The following is a 17,905-nucleotide window of genomic DNA, read 5'->3' as shown; positions in this document are numbered from 1 at the left end:
TGGTTAAGTGCTTACACTCAGGAGTCAGACCTGGACGTGAATCCCAGCTCTCACTACCTGGCCGTGTCACTTCGAGCAAATTCATTTGACGTCTCCATACTACTGTTAGAATCCTTGGACATTAGGATGAAAATAATGATGGTAGTATACACTGATAACCTCCAAATCCCATCTCAGCCTGAGACCCCTTTCCACCCAACATCAGTTAGGCCTTCTCATGCATCATATGTCTTTAATCATCCCCATCTTGCTCTACGGGAGAAATGATTAGCTCCTTTTAACAGACAAGAATTGGCCGACAAAAGATGAAATTACTTGCCCAAGGTACACAACTAGTATATAGTTTCCATGTCTACTTGACTCGAGGTCCACTCCTGGTGTTTTCATTTTAACAAGGAGCTTTCAGGACCCTCCAAGGTAGCAACTGGATATGTTATTCCCAAATGCTTTCTCTCTAACCCCCCCTTTTTTTTAAATTTGAGCATTTATTTAAATTTTTACAAATAATAAATTAATGTTGAAATAAAATTGAATAACCAAAGTGTATGGAAATTAAAAAATTAAGATTCTCCCCACCCTGAATCTCACTGCGAAGACAGTATTGTCCTTAGCAGTTTGTTGCACATTTTCCAGACTTTTTTCCATGCATTTATGATCACACACACACACACACACACACCATAAAAACAGTTAAAGATTTTTTGTTTTTATTTTAGAAAAATAATATCATACTTAGCAGACTGTTCCTGCTTTTCCCAATTAATGTATCTTAAATATATTTTCATGTTAATATATATGGATTTTCCAATTCATTTAATGACTACATAGTATCCCATTCTATATATATATGTTTTAATTACAGTATCAATTGATAAGCATCTAGATTGAATGTTTTTCACTATTATGAACGACACTGCAGTGTCCAATTTTGCACATACCTATCTTTGCACACTGGTGCTAGTATTTCAGTGGAACATGGTCCTAAAAAGTAGAATGGCTGATAGGAACCTTCTAACCTTCTACAGATACTGCCAAATTTCTGTGCAAAATAAATGAATCAATTTATAAGTTCCCAATTCTTATGAAGGGCTATTTTATTACAAGTAAATTTTTAACTCAGATTTTAAGGAATTAGAAGAAATTTTTTTAAATAACAGAAATGTATACATTATCTAAACTTAATCAAATGACTTCTATTTAATTTTCTGTAAGTTTGCCTATGGAAACTTCTCAGGTCAAACAATTATATGATTTATTTTTAATATGGGGAACAAATATATTAAAAAGACAATCAGAGGGGCACCTGGGTGGTTCAGTCGGTTAAGCGTCCAACTTCGGCTCAAGTCATGATCTCACCACTGGTGAGTTCTAGTCCCACTTCAGGCTTTGTGCTGACAGCTCAGAATCTGGAGCCTGCTTTGGAGTGTGTGTCTGCCTCTCTCTCTGCTCCTCCCCCCACTCATGAACGCTCTCTCTCTCTCTCAGAAATAAACATTAAATTTTTTAAAAATATATTCAAAAAAAGAGAGTTGGAAATGTTTATAACTGATCTATAAGAATAGGAAAGAAATATAAGTCATCATTTCTCATTTCTCAAAGAAAGAAAATATATGACAGTACTTAATAATTCAGGTTCTAGTGTCAGACCAATTCAACCATTCATTCAACAAGTATTTGTTGAGCATCTACTGTGTGCCAGGCTCTGTTCCGGTGTTGAATATATGAACGAACAAGACAAAGAAGACCCCTCTGCTCTCTCACAATTTATGGTAGGGTGATGGAGATAAGAATTAACTAATTAATAGAACAATTTCAAAAACTGATAACCAAATAGAGTATTGTGACAGATTTCTGGGGAGGAGGGCCAGGGTTCCTTTAGACTTGATCCTGTAGGCTAGGGGTCTTAGAGAAGGGGACACATGGGATGGTGCCTAAATGGTAAGAATGAGCTGGCCAGGAGAAGTTCTGGGGCAGAGGGAGAGCAAAATTTGTAATCTGGAAACAAGCTCAGTCACCTCAGGGAATGGAAAGATCTGTGGGCTAAACTGCGGCACACAATGTTGTAGAGGAGGACTGTGTAAAGCCATCAGGTAGGGCTTTTAGGCCACCAGGAGACATGTGCCTTCTCTTCTAGGCCATTAGAACTGCCTTAAGCATGAGAGTGACATGCTCTACTGTATACTTTAAAAGAGCATTTTGGCTAATATACTGCTCCCCACGTATTAAGTGTATGTCCTTGGATAAGCTACATTACGTTTCTTAGCTGATATTTCCTCATTTGTAAAGTTAAGATAATAATAGTATGTATTACATGTATTAATATGAGGATGAAATGAGGTAATGAATGGAAAGCATTTTGCACACTGCCTAGCACATAATAACTGTTCATTAAATGTTTTCAACTAAATCACTTTTACATCATTAAGATCACATTGAACTGAAGTGAGCATGGTTCACCATCCCCAATTATGCAGCCTAATAGCAAAAAAATATCTTTTAAAATTAGTCCTGATTCAAATCTCTATTATTGGGAGGCTGGATTTGTCCATATTGAATCAACATGGCACTTTTCTCCTATTTGATCCTATGATACAGCCCTGAGCTATTTATGTGTATGTGCACACTCCTTCCTCTCACACACACTAGATTATTCATCTCTGTGTTGGTCCCAGAGCCCATAATGCTCAGTACATCATATCTAAGGTAGGCAAGCAGGTAAGTAGGTAGGTGGAAGGATGGGCTAACAGATACACAGAGGACAAAAATCATGGGGGTGAGAGAAAAGAAGAAAGTATTTCACTGAAACACTTAAAAGAGTAAAGTTTTTATATTATGAGTATGCAAAATGTATAACTGATCCCTTCTTGCCAAGTTTATTATTCTATTCATGTATTTGCATGAATGAAACCCCATGCTGAAACCCCATAAGAAGACGCTGCACTATCGTAAGGACTTACTGCCTTCCAATCTTGATTCATCTCTACTGAAAATATTTAGCAATACTCTGAAAAACATGAAAGCAGTACTTCTCATAATAATCACTGTACTGTAGATTTATGAGCAACAGAACCAAAATTGTGAAATCTGCCATGTTTCCCATTTACCCGGCTCTCTTTGTGAGTGTGATATGTGACATCAAGAGTGTTTACATGTAGAATTCCAATTTCTAGGCTTTGAAACAAAGATCCACAATAGTAGCGGAAACATTTGTTCAGTGATTTTGCATCTAAATATGTGAAAGATTTCCACACACCAGAGAATGTGTAATAGATGACAAGTGACCCTATATCCAAATACACAGAACCACAGAAATTTGAGAAGTTACTGATTTAATAAAATAAAATTAGTGAAAGAACAACTAAGAAATAATATCCTTTGTCCTGTGATATACAAAGTACTTTTTTATGCAATGTCTTATTTTTACCTTCATAACTCTCTTAAGAAAATAGCAGATAATCAATAATAAAAATTACAAAAAGATAAAAAAAATATGGCCAACTATATCCGAAGCTCATGGACATAAAAACTGACACATTGAGTAGATGACTTGCCCCAAGTCTCTAAATCAGTACGTGGGACAGCTGTAATTGTAACCTAGGCCCTCTTAGTGCACTTTCTGCCATCCCATACTAGTTCAGCATGTCGCAAATAGTGCAATTCATTAAAACTGAATGTATCCCTATTTAAGAGAGAAAGGAGCAAACTGTATATAAGTTACAAGTAGCATTACTGAAATTTCTCCTAGAATATTATAAATCCTTTCAAGCAGGACAATTGTCCCTTTAAATAAGCATAATTCTTCGCTAACCACTAAAATACTACATATTCCCTAGAATAATAATAATAATAGTAATAAATAATCACAACAACAAAGCTTTCATCTCCTGAATACAAACGTACCAGACTCTGTCCTGCATTCTCCACATTCACTGAATTTAGTTCTCACAACAATCTTATGAGGCAGATATTGTTATCACAATCATCGTCATCATTATGCAAATAAATGGACAAAACTGAGGCATCAAGAGATTAAGTATCTTGCCCATGACCATTTGGCTAGTACGTTGGTTCAGTGACTCTTAATTGCAAAATGCTTATGTTTATGCTGCCTCTTGAAATAGAAGCCTCTTTATCCCATTCCTTTCCTCAATTAGATTCAACCAGTGATAAAGGAAAAATCTCTAATTTAGATTAACGATTTAAACCATTTCCATGCATGTCTAAGCAATACCAATTTTGTTGACCAATGACTACACTTCATCTTCCAAGTGCTGGAAGATCCATATGTAAAGTGCCTAACAGAGAACCTGGCACAACATATGCAGGTGACAATTACTGAGAGTCTACTATGTGTCTGGCATTATGCTAAGTGCTTTTCCCTGCATACGCACCCCATAAGTGTTAACACGGTTCTTTCTTTCTCTTAATGAATACACTCCATTAGAACTATCTGGATCCAAAGCTGTTTCTTTGAAAATTAAGCTGGGCAATGAACAAAATTCCTTCTCATGGAGGCAAAGAGTATTAAATCACCAGGTATAGAAAGCTATTGTAGCTGGGTTATAAGGGACTACTATTGCTCTGGCTCTTGATGGCACACAGATGCATACAAGAAAGTATGGAAGGAAAGCATTGATGAGACGACTGAAGGCATAAGCTGGACTCCTCACCTACAGAGCTTATTTCCTCTCCAGAAAAAGTAAAACTTAAAGCACAAATAAATTATAAGTTCATTCATGTATATACATGTATGTACATATATATGTATGTACTTAGGGGCTGTATGTACATATATATGTATGTACTTAGGGGCTGTATGTACATATATATGTATGTACTTAGGGGTACCTAAGTGGCTCAGTCGGTTGAGTATCTAACTCTTGGTTTTGGCTCAGGTCATGATCTCAGGTTCATGGGTTCAAGCCCCATGTCAGGCTCTTCATTGGCAGTATGGAGCCTGCTTGGGATTCTCTCTCTCCCTCTCTCCCCCTCCCATGTTCGTGCTCTCTCTCTCTCAAAATAAATAAATTTAAAAAAAAAAGAAGTTTATATATATATATATATATATATGTATATGTACATATATATAAACATAATTTCCAAATTAATTCTGTGAAGTATAAATAATTTCTTTCCCTGAGTCCTTTTAAATATTATGGTTCCTTAACTAAAATTTAAATAAAAAATAGAAACAAACAAATAAGAATTATGTTCTCTTGACATTTTTAAAGAAAAAAATAATTTATAAAAAAGCTGTATTCAAGTATAACTTTTCAGAAATCTGCATATTAAGCAAAACACAGCTTTCACAAGATTATATATTTTTTTCATTTACATGTATAATCTTTGTATTTGTATTTATATATCTTTATATATTTAAACATATAATATATATTTTATTTGTATATATTTATAAATTTATATATAATATTATATGTATATACATTATAAATAAAACTAGCAAGTTCCTTTACAAGGATAAATATATTCAGCATCGGTGGACCTCAGCATAAGACTGAAGATCTGTGATATCTCCTGAATCTAGTAATTATACAAAGAGATCTGTATCTCTCTCCTCCCTAATGTTCTGCAAATTCCTAGTCGATTAATATATTACATTTAAACAAGAAAGATGTAGAACTACTTATAGCAAAAGAGAGGTAGAAAGCAGCAAATACACCACTAAGACAGAGATCTGGGTTTCATTGTACATTCCATGGACAATACGAATGATATTGATTTTCAGATTATCTGGTCTTTTATATTATGCATACCTCCTTTCCTTTCTATTAGTGAAGAGAGCTGAATTGTCTGTGCATTTGTTTGAGTCCACTGAGACGCCCGAATCACCACTTGGAAATATCAATCATTCCTTCCAGATTAGTCTCTACTAAGAGCCTACAGTGAAATGATAATGCACTAACCTGTCTCCAGTTAATGGCAAAATAATGGTTGCTTGAGAAGAAAATACAATGAAAGATAATCTCATTTGAGGGCTGCAAAATAAGAAAAGAGGCAGTTAAAACATTTTTAAAAGAAATATTGATACAATACAGATATATAGTTATGGAGTCTCAGTTAAAATCGGACTCTGATGATCCAGGCTTCTTTTAAATAGAACTCCCTAAATAGATACACTAACTCTGCTTAACATTACTGCATAAGCCATTTTGGATTCAATCAGTGCTTCTCAGCACTCAAGCAATCCTCCATGACCCATAGGGCCATTTAAGGAAGAGACTAACTAGAAAGATAAATTCTAGGCCAATGTAAAATCCTTTTGTAGAAAACACTTCTTCCCTTGGTTCTACCTCATCTCCTTAAAGGAAGCCAGACCCTTCTGAGTGATTGTCATTAACAATATTTAGGGCTACGGAGCAGCTGGTTTGATTTAATCACCACAATTACGATAGGAGTTCAAACAAAAGCTATCTAGAAGTTAGAATACTTATAGAGTGCCATGGACAATGTGAAAGAGACCAAGCAATTAGTTTGATTAGACATTTTCAATTGCCCAAGTCTCAAACATCATATTTCTATATGGCAACACCTGCCCCAGTTAGCTACATCCTTTAAGCTTAGGCATTTATCTCACGTAATGGTTCTTGACTCCATGATACTCTATGCAACTATTACTAAGACCTGAAACTGCCCATAGGAAACAAAGATCTGTAAACTGAAGATCAGAATGATCTCAAAGACTTATCCATACTTGAAGTCATTCTCTGCAGCAGTCACCCTTTATTCACTTCCTACAATGTTTTATGAGTCAGTAACTAAGCAACTAAATTTGAGCCAGAGAACTGTGTATTACAGAATTCCAACGTGCAAACCAGACCAAATAAATAAAGGCCCCATTTCTTAAAAACGTTGTATTGAAAGGATCCGTTGCTTTCGATCAAAATCTGTGTGATACGTTCTGCACTCTCGGATTAAATCAGAAAATTTATAAACAACTGTCTCTACTGCCTTTAACATTTAAAGATATAGGGCTTATTTTTCTTTCCTAGACAGTTTTACTTCAGACCCTGTCCAGAAATGAGAGTGTTATACTTGGCTTCTTAAGCAGGAGACTGATGATTGAACATGGACAAGCATACATTTTTATAGGGATAAGTTTACTGCTGCCAATAACCGAAAGCAAGGATTGCCTAGGCCTCTACAGATTGTTTGAAGTTACTTGCAACATGACTTTCAAAATGTTTTGATCATCCAAGCCTGTTTTACAGAAAACATTTGGGCTAACAAGACTGAAAGAAGCAATATTTAATGATACACTCCTTTTTGTGTCCTTTGCATTATCTTGATAAACTTGCATTTGCTCGTTGCATTTTTTCCTTTCAAAAAAGAAGGAAAAAGAAGGCTCAAAAGCCTGGTGTCCTGGGGTTATTTTTAAACAGAGATGCCACTAATTTCTAGTTACCTCTAAATAAGAGAGTAAGCTGGATTTCATAGCAGTTATGCTTTTTATAGGAGAGAAAACCAGTCTTTCCTAGTAAGGCTTATTGCATATATAGAACAGTTAAATTTTAAACCAGCCACACACCCACACATTGGGTAAACACAACTCGTTTCTTTAAACACACACAAGTGCCTTTTCTGGTAGTGGGTTATTAACACATGTTCATTTGAAGTTTACCAACACTTTTTTTTTTTCTTAATGAGGACCTCTACAATGCTAAGAACTGTGTGGAAAGAAAAATATATTATGGATACTATTAGCATAAAATTTGTTTAATGTGATAAATTATGAGAAAGCATAACTTAAATTCAAAACAGATGAAAATTCAGAAAGGAAAAGACATTTGGAATAGTATTTGAAGATGCTTCCCCAGGGCCTGAGCCAAATTTCTGGGATCCAGATGATACAAGCCCTGAACAACTGAAGGGCTGTCCTAATAACTACATGTATGTAATAATGATCTTGAGGCACTGAAAAATCAACATCTCAGTAAAGACTCTCCCTAAAAAGTTTTCAAAAAAGGGATACCTTACACTTCAGTCTACTTCCTTCCACCTCAAACCTCCCTGCCTAGAAAAGTAAAGTGGGAGAAATACCTCACAAATCTCTCTGTAAGTTGCTGGACAAAATTGTAAATTTCAATCCAATTGTTTGCCACACTCCCAGACCTGTAAAATGAAAACGAACTGATCAGAAAAAACAAAAACAAAAACAAAAAATATTTACATAGGGTAACCTGACCCCCTCTTCAAGCAAAATTTAAGTGTATCAGTAGCTAAAACTTAGGCGCTAGAAGAATCAAGGAAATCAAGCCATCTTCTAGGACCACCTGCCCAATTGTTTGGAGTAGATCTCAACTCTTCAAAATAAACACAACCTCCCCTCACAGGAAATGAAAAACACCCTGAGTGTGTGGACCCTAGGTTTTCCTGGCCACAATGAAAGCGCAGTGATCAGGATAAGACCAGGCAAACTAGCCAGTGAGGGGGTAAGAACAAGGCGGCGGGGGGGGGGGGGGGGGGGGGGGGGGGGGGGGGGGGGGGGGGGGGGGGGGGGGGGGGTGGCGAGGAACAAGCCCGTCTGGGTTACAGAGATGCAGACGGCTACCCCAAAGAGACACGCTCCCATTTCCCAAGAGGCCCCAAGACTGGCAAACAGTGACTACCCCACTTCCCCAGAGAGCCCAGCAGCTCCGGGCTCCTACGATCACCTCCCCCCCGCCCACAACACACACGTACACACACACACACACGCACACGCACACGCACACACACACACAGCCGGCACAGATAAGAAAGCCCTTGCCCTTTGGACAGGGCACAAAGTACCCGTCCTCGGGTTTCCAACACCCCTCCCCAGAGAGCACACACATCTCTGTCTCCTCAGCCACAGCTCATCCAGGGCCACCAACAGAAGACCCTGGACCTCCCTCCGGCACTCACTTGTCCAGCACGAAGTAGAGATCAAAGGCTCCTCTGCAGGAGGGCTGCTCCTGGGCGCTCACCAGCCCCCCAGGACAGCTGAGCACCAGCAGCCACAGCCCAGGGACCAGCCAGCTCCCGGGACTGCGGGCCAGGGACAGCCCCGCCACCATCCTGCGGCCAGGGGCCTGCGACTGCCTCTTGCTCGCAGCCCCCTCGACTCGACTCGGTGGGGACGCTAAGGTGGCAGGAGTTACCAGGGACGCACCCTGGGGTGGGGGCCAGCGAGCAGCGAGGGCGCCGGCGCCCGGGGCAGCAGGACCCACTAACTGACTGAGGGAGGGAGAGAGGAAGGGAGGGAGGTCCTAGGAGGACAAAGGGAGATACTGCAACCGCCGCAGCTGCCGCCGGAACTCTTGACGAATCCCAGTGGAAGAGCGATCCAGTCCTCCCCCTCCGCAGAGTTCCTGCAGACAATGAGGGCCCACGGCGACAGCGCTCAGGAGAAGTTCGCTCCAGGCTTCTGGCCGAGCCTTTAGCGGCAGCCGCGGACCCCAACCCGAAGCCCCATTCCGCCCGGAGCGCTGATGTCCGGCGGCTGCAGTGCCGGGCGGGGCAGGCGCCCTCGGGACGCGGGGACGGCCGCGCAAACTTGCAGCGGAGATCCCCGTCCGCTCGTTCCCTTCCTCCGGCGGCCCGACTCCCCCCGCCCGCGCTCCAAACTTTCTTCCCAGTGTTCTGCTGTGGCGCGGCGCAGCCGGGCGGTCCCCTTTAGGGGAGGAGGCAGAGCGGGCCCTGGGGCTAGCGATTCCAGGGAAGCCGCTTCAATCAAGGCCAAGAGCAAGATCTGGCCAGGTCTCTCTCTGTGTGTCAGCCTGCGTCTGAGGGCGGGGGCGGGGCCTGATCTGAAAGCACACACGCACACTTGTGGGTTCGTGCCTGAGTTCAAGTTGACTAACGTTTGCCAGATTTTGAAAGGGGAAAAGGAGTTTACAAAAACAAGTGTCCCCTAGATACTAAACATATCCGTATAGCCTGCAGGCCTGGCCTATTTCAGCAGCTGTGCAGAAAGGCACTCTGTGTTTGCGAGACCAAAGCCTAGCAATTCCAAGGGAGGTGGTGGCCTCCGCCCCACCCCCACTACCGCCGGCGCCCTCGCAGCTGTACTTGCTGCGGGTCTACCTCCCTAAGGCAACTTCCTCTTTGTAAACCTGGTTTGTAGTTTCAACTTGCAGAGCCAAAACGGGCGGGGACGGAGGGCAGAAGGGGGGGGAGGGAGGAGAAGCCTCCGCAGAACTCGTTAGGAGCGGAAGGTTGTACCTCAAAATATTCCATCCAACTGGCGTTACCCCCAAGTTCCAAATAATTAAGAATTTCATCCCCTGGCAAGGTAGGCCGTCCTTGTCAATCTTGGGCCGGGGCTGAAGGTCCAAGGGCACTCACATTCTCTGCTTACTCATTCTGCAATTCCTCCCGTCTCCTCCCCACCACCTCCACCTGTGACCTCCCCTTTGTTGAAAATGGCTTTTAGAACCTGCAGTTTCACTGGTATGATGAAAGGGGAAAATGAAGTATCCCCTCCTCCTTTATATTTTATTTAAATCGATGCTTTATGATAAAAAGTTCATGTAGTACTTAATCATATACTACCTTTTAGCATCTCGTTTGTTGTCATACGCATTTAACTTTTCACTTACATTACCTTCGATATACAACCAGATTTGTAAGCTCTTTGAGGATAGAAACCAGGCACTTTAAAAAGGTTTACTGAGTACCAACTATCTATTAAGCACTGTTCTAGGACTTACAGTGAAGGCACAGAACAAGAGCAGTCTGGTTGAGAAGGAAAAGCAGACAAAAGTAAGTAAATGTCCAGATTAGCAGGTGGTTTGCAGAGATTTCAAATATGGCAATACGACAGGGAATGACTGACTATGTGACTAACAAAAGGCAGCCAGCTATTCCAAGAATCAAAACAGAAATCCCTAGCTGTTGCAGGTCACCATAGGCATTAGCTTAGCACATTTAAGAAACAGAAAGGAAAGCAGTATGGCTACAGCTTTGTGGGAAAGATGAAGTAAGAAAGGCAGGCTGTGGGCAGATTATGTGGTGCTTTGTAAATTATGATAAACAATTCAGATATTTTACATTACATTACATTTATATTCTATTAAGTGTGATAGAAGCCCATTAGAGGAGTTTAGCCTCTGGGATGGGGTAGAGGATAAAGTACTATGATCTATGTTTTTCAAAAATCTTTCTGGCTGATATGCCACAATGTATTTGGAAGCAACAACAATGAAAGCAAGGAGGCCAGTCAGGAACCATTGCAGTATCAGGGCACAGTAAAACAGTACTTTGGACCATCGCCCCTACAGCAGCTTAACTGAGGGATATGAATGGACAAAAGCTTTAATAAACCCAGACAGGAGCACCTGGGTGTCTCAGTCGGTTGAGCGTCCAACTTTGGCTCAGGTCATGATCTCACAGTTTGGTTTGTGAGTTCAAGCCCTGCATGGATTTCTCTGCTGTCAGTGCAGAGCCTACTTTGGATCCTCTGTTCCCCTCCCTCTCTTACCCTCCCCCTCCTTCTTATGCTGTCTCACTGTCTCTGTCTCTCTCAAAAATAAATAAGCATTAAAAAAAAACCCACAAAAAACAGACAGACCCACAGTCTGGAAATATTTGCTACCTGGAGATGGAAATTCCAGGACCATCCACTGGATGTACCACTTCTTACCTGTTGGGGTAGGGAGGGTACTGATAGGACAAGTGGTTGACTGAACGAATGGAAGATCATTTAGCCTTCTGTTAGAAATAAACACATTGTGTTCAAATAATTGAACTCCAGAAGAAAGTCTAAGGAAAGGGATGGCTGTATTAAAAGAATCCTAATTCTTTCCTTCCTCCTTGGCTTCATCTTTTCTTGAGGTTCTGAAATTTTAATTCCTCTGTAGCCATCAGGTCTCCAGGGATTTGCTATCACCTTTTGTTTCACATTTGGGTCCAACTATAGATACACTAATCTCCTTGACTTCCCACAACAAAGCTGAAACAGGCTGACCTTTTCAGGAAACTTGTATTAACAGCTTTTTAACATCTCTTGTCAAGGTTTTTAGTGTTCACCGTTGGTTAAAACTAGTCTCCATTTTCAACTTTTAATCAAGATAAAATCAAAGGTATGATATACCTTTAGCAATTAATACTGTATCAGTATGTGACTGAATAAAACCTGGGAGAAAAATCTGACAGAAAGTAATAACAACTGGTTTAAAAGGGGACAGAAGGTGAGGAAATAAGAGACAGGATGCCAACTATGTACTCTATCCTCATGATGAAGTATTTTAAACTCACATTTATTGGCTTTCTTTCCCCTAGCTTCTTGACTCAACCTGCTCATCTTCTGGGACCGCACACACTAATCTAAGGATCTATCTTGTCCAGGCCTACATTAAAACAAAATATCTTGGACTGAAAACTTGTTCTTCCTCAAAATTCCCTGGACCGCCTCAGGTCCCCTTACTTAGTCCTTCTTTCCTGACTATGAGACCAGCAGAGCCGATGGAATACTAAAGCATATTACCATTCTTTTGGTTATTTGTTTGGGTAATTAATTGAGCCCAGTTCTGGAACTTTTTTTCATTTCACTCATTTGCTCATGGAAGACCTATAATAAAGCAGGGAATTGGCCTTGCCTAGCAGAAACCAATAATTAATCAAATCTCTTTCATCTAGTAAAAATTAGGGAAAGGTCATTAATTATGGAGGCAACCAACTATCCAGATTTTCCCCAGACTGAGGGGTGTCCAAGGAGATAGGGCTTTCAGCACTAAAACTGGAGCAGTCCCTGGGGTGGTCCATGGCAAAGGAGGCTGTTGGTCACTCTGTTTCCAAGCAATAATGAGGGACAGTGTAAGCAAGGGAAGGTTTGGGAATTTCACCAAGCCATGAAGAAGGAGCAATATCGACAGCTACCCTCTCTGTTCCCATCTATCAGGTAAGAGGCCTCCCTCGGGCAGTGTGTCAGCTGGACGCTAGCCAGGTAAGGTTTCAAGCTGACCTTTTTTGCCTCATGACAGACATGCTGGGACCCTGTGTAACTTTCCAAATCAAGAATAGGATGCAGAATGCAGACGTCTAAGCAGAAAGAGAGAGGTTAGACTGAGGTATTTAGATACACAAATCTAAAATAATTCTCTTTTATCAAATTATCTGGATTTCTGCTGAAGTATTTTGCTTCACAATCCATGCAGCATCCATTCTTTGAAAATTACTATTTGTACCAAACCAAACTTCTAATTCCATGTTAGAATCTATTACCGTGTTACATAAAATATGCTAATAAGTTCAAAAACATTTTAGACTCAGTATGCAGTTAGACTTGCTGGAGATTGACACTTGATAATTAAAACTGTTCACTATCATTGTCTACCTCCTTTACCTACAGAGCTCCTATGGAATTCATGTTAGATTTTATTTATTTATTTATTTATTTGTCTACTTATCTATTTATTTATTTACTGACTTTCCTCTAATTAAGGTTTATTGATATCTACTGTGTAACTATTAATGTTCTAAGCACAAATCTTATATTCCCTGTTCTCAGGAGTTCACCTTTCCAATATGCTATCACCAAGTTTTTTCCATCTCCCCCAAAGCCCACAAACAACTGACAGAAAGGGCAAATAAATGACAATAAACAGGAAAGGAAAATAAAATACACGTATCCTATATGTGTAAAAAAAAAAAATCGTATAATCGGGGCGCCTGGGTGGCTCAGTCAGTCAAGCATCCGACTTCGGCTCAGGTCATGATGTCGCAGCTTGTGAGTTTGAGCCCCGCATCAGGCTCTGTGCTGACAGTTCAGAGCCTGGAGCCTGCTTTGGATTCTGTGTCTCCCTCTCTCTCTATACCACGCCCACTCACACTCTGTCTGTCTCTCTCAAAATAAATAAACATTAAGTTTCTTTTTAAATCATATAATCTATATTGTTTTCAGTAAATATCTTTGTATGACATCCACAATGACAAATATGACTCTCCTGGAAGTTAAGTACCACACTGGAAGTGATTCATATCCACATTACATGTGGAGTGATTCATTACCTGGTATCTACAGTGATTCAGAGGAAGAAAATAAATCTTCAGTATCTATAGGTGACAAAGCTTATTTAACTTCTATAGAATACAGTCATTACTTCTATAGAATATCTGAACTAGTTCCTGAGAGTGAAGGAAATGTTTTGGGAAGGTTTGATTACTCCTAAATTAACATCTCTATGTATGACAACAGGGTCTGCATTTGGGATTAAGTGTATTTTAAATCCAGTTTCCCAGAACCAGATGTGAGACTCTGAGATTTGCATGCAGGATGTATACTGGAGCATGCTCTCAGGAGCAAAATGTTGGAGGGGTGAGGGAAGCAGGATGGTCAGAGGGAAGGTTGAAGCACGGCACAATTGCAAAGGAAGTCTCAGCCAACCCCAGTGGCAGCTCTGGAGTTCGGAATGGTCTTTTACAATGGTCCTGAATTGAGTGGGGCAATGCGGCCAGTGTTTGTGTCCCCTCACGGACCAGTCATTAAATGTGGGCTGCCCCTACAGAGGAAGCATACCCTTGGGCAAAGCAGCTTCCTCTGGCTTAGGGCCAGTATAAGAAGAACGTCAGCTGGGAGCTGTCAGCAGCCAAGCTCCTGGCTGTGGGGAATGAGTGCCTCAGTTCTGAAGCAGGAATCTAGGTGATGCAGCCACAGCATCCAGAACATCCACAAAAAGCCAGGAGACGTGGCAGCTCGGTTGACGAGAGCCTTATTTCGTGTGTAATGTCAGACCTTCACAAACTAGGTCAGGCTCAGAAGGGTGTCCTGGAATGATAATGTCATGTATCTGTCTCCCTTCTCCAGATCAGTTTTTCAGTGCTCAGTGGAATGCCTCTATAGTAGTATTATAGTCATATCCCGTCTTCCTACACCTACACACTTCAATGTGACTTATTTTCTGAAGTGTAAAGCCAATCACATTAATCACCTACCTAACAACTGCCAATGAGAGACCACTTCCAAACGATTTAAGGCCCTCCACAACAGCAGCACAGATTAGCTCTCTATCCTTACCTCTGACAAGTCCCTCACATACACTAGGCTCCAGAGGAACCATGACAGTCACTATACTATCATATATACAACTGCACCTTTGAGTCTCACCTCATTTGTGCCCCCGTTACCTGACATCATGTTCCAGGTGTCAAATTCGATCTCTTCATTCTCTTCCTCTCCATTCCCTTACAGAACAATTCAGGCTGAAAGCCATTAGGCGGGTGCAAGCAAACAGCGTCAGGGTGGACAGGAGCTATAGTAGTCTAGAGCAGGGTGTCAGAAGCCAAGCAGATTGAGGAATTTCCTCCTGGTGCAGGGAGGGGCTTGCCTGGCATGGGGTGTTGGAGCCCAAGAAGAAGAAGAGAAATGTCCACATGGGACGGTAGTGGCCTAACATGAGGAGTCAGAGAATGGCCCAGGTGAGGAGATCATCTCTGAGTGTGTATGTGTGCATGTGTGTAGCCGTAGCACTGTCCAATATGAGGTTCCTGAGCCTAAGAGAGGAGAGAAGAACTTCCGTACAAGAGGGATGGTCATTGCGGAGCAGCTGGAGTCCAAGCATGGACTTCCATGCAGGCATGTCACCCCCACTGCAGGGTATCAAAGCACGAAAAGGAGAGGAGAGAGTCTATACTGGAAGACAAGCTGTCCAGAATGTTGGAACCTGAGTGGGGCAATAAGGCAGCTGGTAGCACAGTGCAGGGTGGAAGAACCAGCAGTGTGAAGAGGAATTCTGCACAAGGGAACCAGCTTGATGTGGAGCTGAACCCAAACAGAGTAAGGAGAGCTTCAGAAGAGGGAGCAGACTGGCAGGGGATACTGAAACCCAAGTAATATAGAGAGGATTTTTTTTGCAAATGTTACTCCCCACCCTGCCCACAGGGTGTAGAAAGTGCCCAGGCAATGCAGCAGCCAGGTACAGAGTGACAGAGTCTGAGTGGGGGTGCAGGGTGGTGACAAAGTCAGAATTCCTGAAGGATGAAGGAATCAGTGTTGGGGGGAAGATAGCAGTGGTGACAAGAAAGTGGTTACATACAGAAGGATTGATAAGTAAATACAGATAGTGGAAGCTACATTTTCACCATCAGATAAGGAAGCTACAAATTAGGAAATGGGAAAATAGTTATTCTCATAAGTCCTTGACACATCTTGACACAACTTGATTCATCTTCCAATTTTCAAATTCTAGTCATTTTGCTGTTCATCAGCATCCAGCTAGGGAAGAAGTGAGAATCAAAGAAAACAGAATAGAAAAAGTTGCCTGCAATGGAGGACACAATGAATGCACTCACTGGACATCTAACTCCCCTCTACCATGTTTTTCTGCATGCTAGAAAAAACTTAATGTGGGCATTTCTTAAACTGCCCTATAGGTAGGTCTCCTTGTGGTTTAGAATCCACCCGTAGATGCTTATGCCAGACTTTGAATCAGAACCAAGTTTCAGGAGGAGAGATGACGGCATGAAGTATCCTTTTTGCTGGTGCAGGTCACAGCAAAGAAGGTGTGTGCGAGAGGCAGCATCTGGGACTCTTTGGATGATTTCCTGGCCCACCTCCTCCCTGATCGCCACAGAGCAGGCAGGCAGCTCCCTTACAGCCCAGTGTGACTGCACTTGAAGAGTTGTTCCTGAACTCAGCCTTCACTTTCCTTCTTCAACAATCCACATGACTCTCTAAGCTGTTTACACTCCTTAACAAATACCTTTCATTTAAAGAAGCTATACTACATTCTGTTTTTAAAGACATCTACAATTTCTAACATTATGTAATCTCTGTGAACCTTAAGTTAGTCATTTTGCTGGTATCTATAATTGCAATAAAAGGTTGTAAATGGAAGAAAAAAGATAAGAAATTGTGAATTTTGAATTACCCCTTGCATTTATTTGACATAATTCTTCTTGATAAACTCAGATACTCTGGTGAAAAAGACACATTAGATTTTAAAAAAGAAGATGCAATCGACTTCTTTGAGAATCTTGCAAGATAAGTACAAATCTTCTTAGCTGATTATGGACACAGAAGTAGGAATTTTAAATAACAAATTCAAAGAATGGGAATGACTGTAGATAGAAACAGACAACTCAGAAGGGATACAAAACAAGTTACAGCTAGGAATGCTTAAAATTGCAAAGGACATAAGTAATCTTTCAATTTGCTTCTCCCAGGCTATTTTAAACAAACAAGTTGCATGTTTACACCTACTTTTAAGAGGTTACAATACAGGATAGCTTGGAAGAATTTAAATTATCCTTGTAATATTTATTTTATTATGTATTATAATAGTATAAAACTTGGAAAATAATACAAGTGAATTTTGATAACAATTTATAGTTTTTAAGATACTTCTATCTACCTTGTCTTTTTTAAAATGTTTATTTATTTTTGAGAGAGGGGGAGAGAGAGAGAGAGAGAGAGAGAGAGAGAGAGAGAGCATGAGTCGGGGAGAAGCAGAAAGAGAGGGAGACACAGAATCCAAAGCAGGCTCCAGGCTCCGAGCTGTCAGCCCAGAGCCTGACCTGGGGCTCGAACTCACAAGCAGTGAGATCATGACCTGAGCCAAAGTCAGACACTTAGCCGACTGAGCCCCCCAGGTGCCCCTATCCTCATTGTCTTTTTGATAAATATTTCAAATTTTCAACCAGCTGGCCTTAGATGCTGGGTACATTAAAAATTAACAGTATTTCAATCTTAATTCTTCCTTATCTCTCACCTCAAAAGAAACAAACAAATAAAAAAGACTGAATGACCCTGGGAATTATACCTAAGGATGATACCTAAATGACAGAGTTCCTAGCTAATCCATTCAGCTGGGAAATGTAAGTTCGTTTTTGTTTTCTTGCCTGCAAGCCCTCATGGGAAAGGGGCATCCTAGACCTTTGTCTCCACCATTTTCATAAAGCAAAAGAAAAAAAAATTAAGTCTCTTCTA

At 40.9% G+C, this 17,905-nt stretch overlaps 1 protein-coding gene across 1 annotated transcript in view; it reads right to left on the bottom strand.

The window, feature by feature from the left end:
* Nucleotides 1–9,769, bottom strand: part of ANTXR2 (ANTXR cell adhesion molecule 2) — a 155,896-nt gene extending 146,127 nt beyond the window's left edge. Inside the window, exons 1-3 of the mRNA XM_043572387.1 lie at nt 8,905–9,769; nt 8,059–8,130; nt 5,925–5,996 (exon numbers count right to left, since the gene is read on the bottom strand). Coding sequence (XP_043428322.1) covers nt 5,925–5,996; nt 8,059–8,130; nt 8,905–9,056 — 296 coding nt within the window. The 5' untranslated portion in view covers nt 9,057–9,769. The remainder of the gene's footprint in view (nt 1–5,924; nt 5,997–8,058; nt 8,131–8,904) is intronic.
* Nucleotides 9,770–17,905: the final 8,136 nt, after the last annotated feature.

Source organism: Prionailurus bengalensis, chromosome B1 (genome assembly GCF_016509475.1).
Source record: "Prionailurus bengalensis isolate Pbe53 chromosome B1, Fcat_Pben_1.1_paternal_pri, whole genome shotgun sequence".
NCBI classification, from domain to species: Eukaryota; Metazoa; Chordata; class Mammalia; order Carnivora; family Felidae; genus Prionailurus; species Prionailurus bengalensis.
Note: the sequence above shows the minus strand (reverse complement) of the source record. Positions and strands in the feature narration are given on the sequence as shown.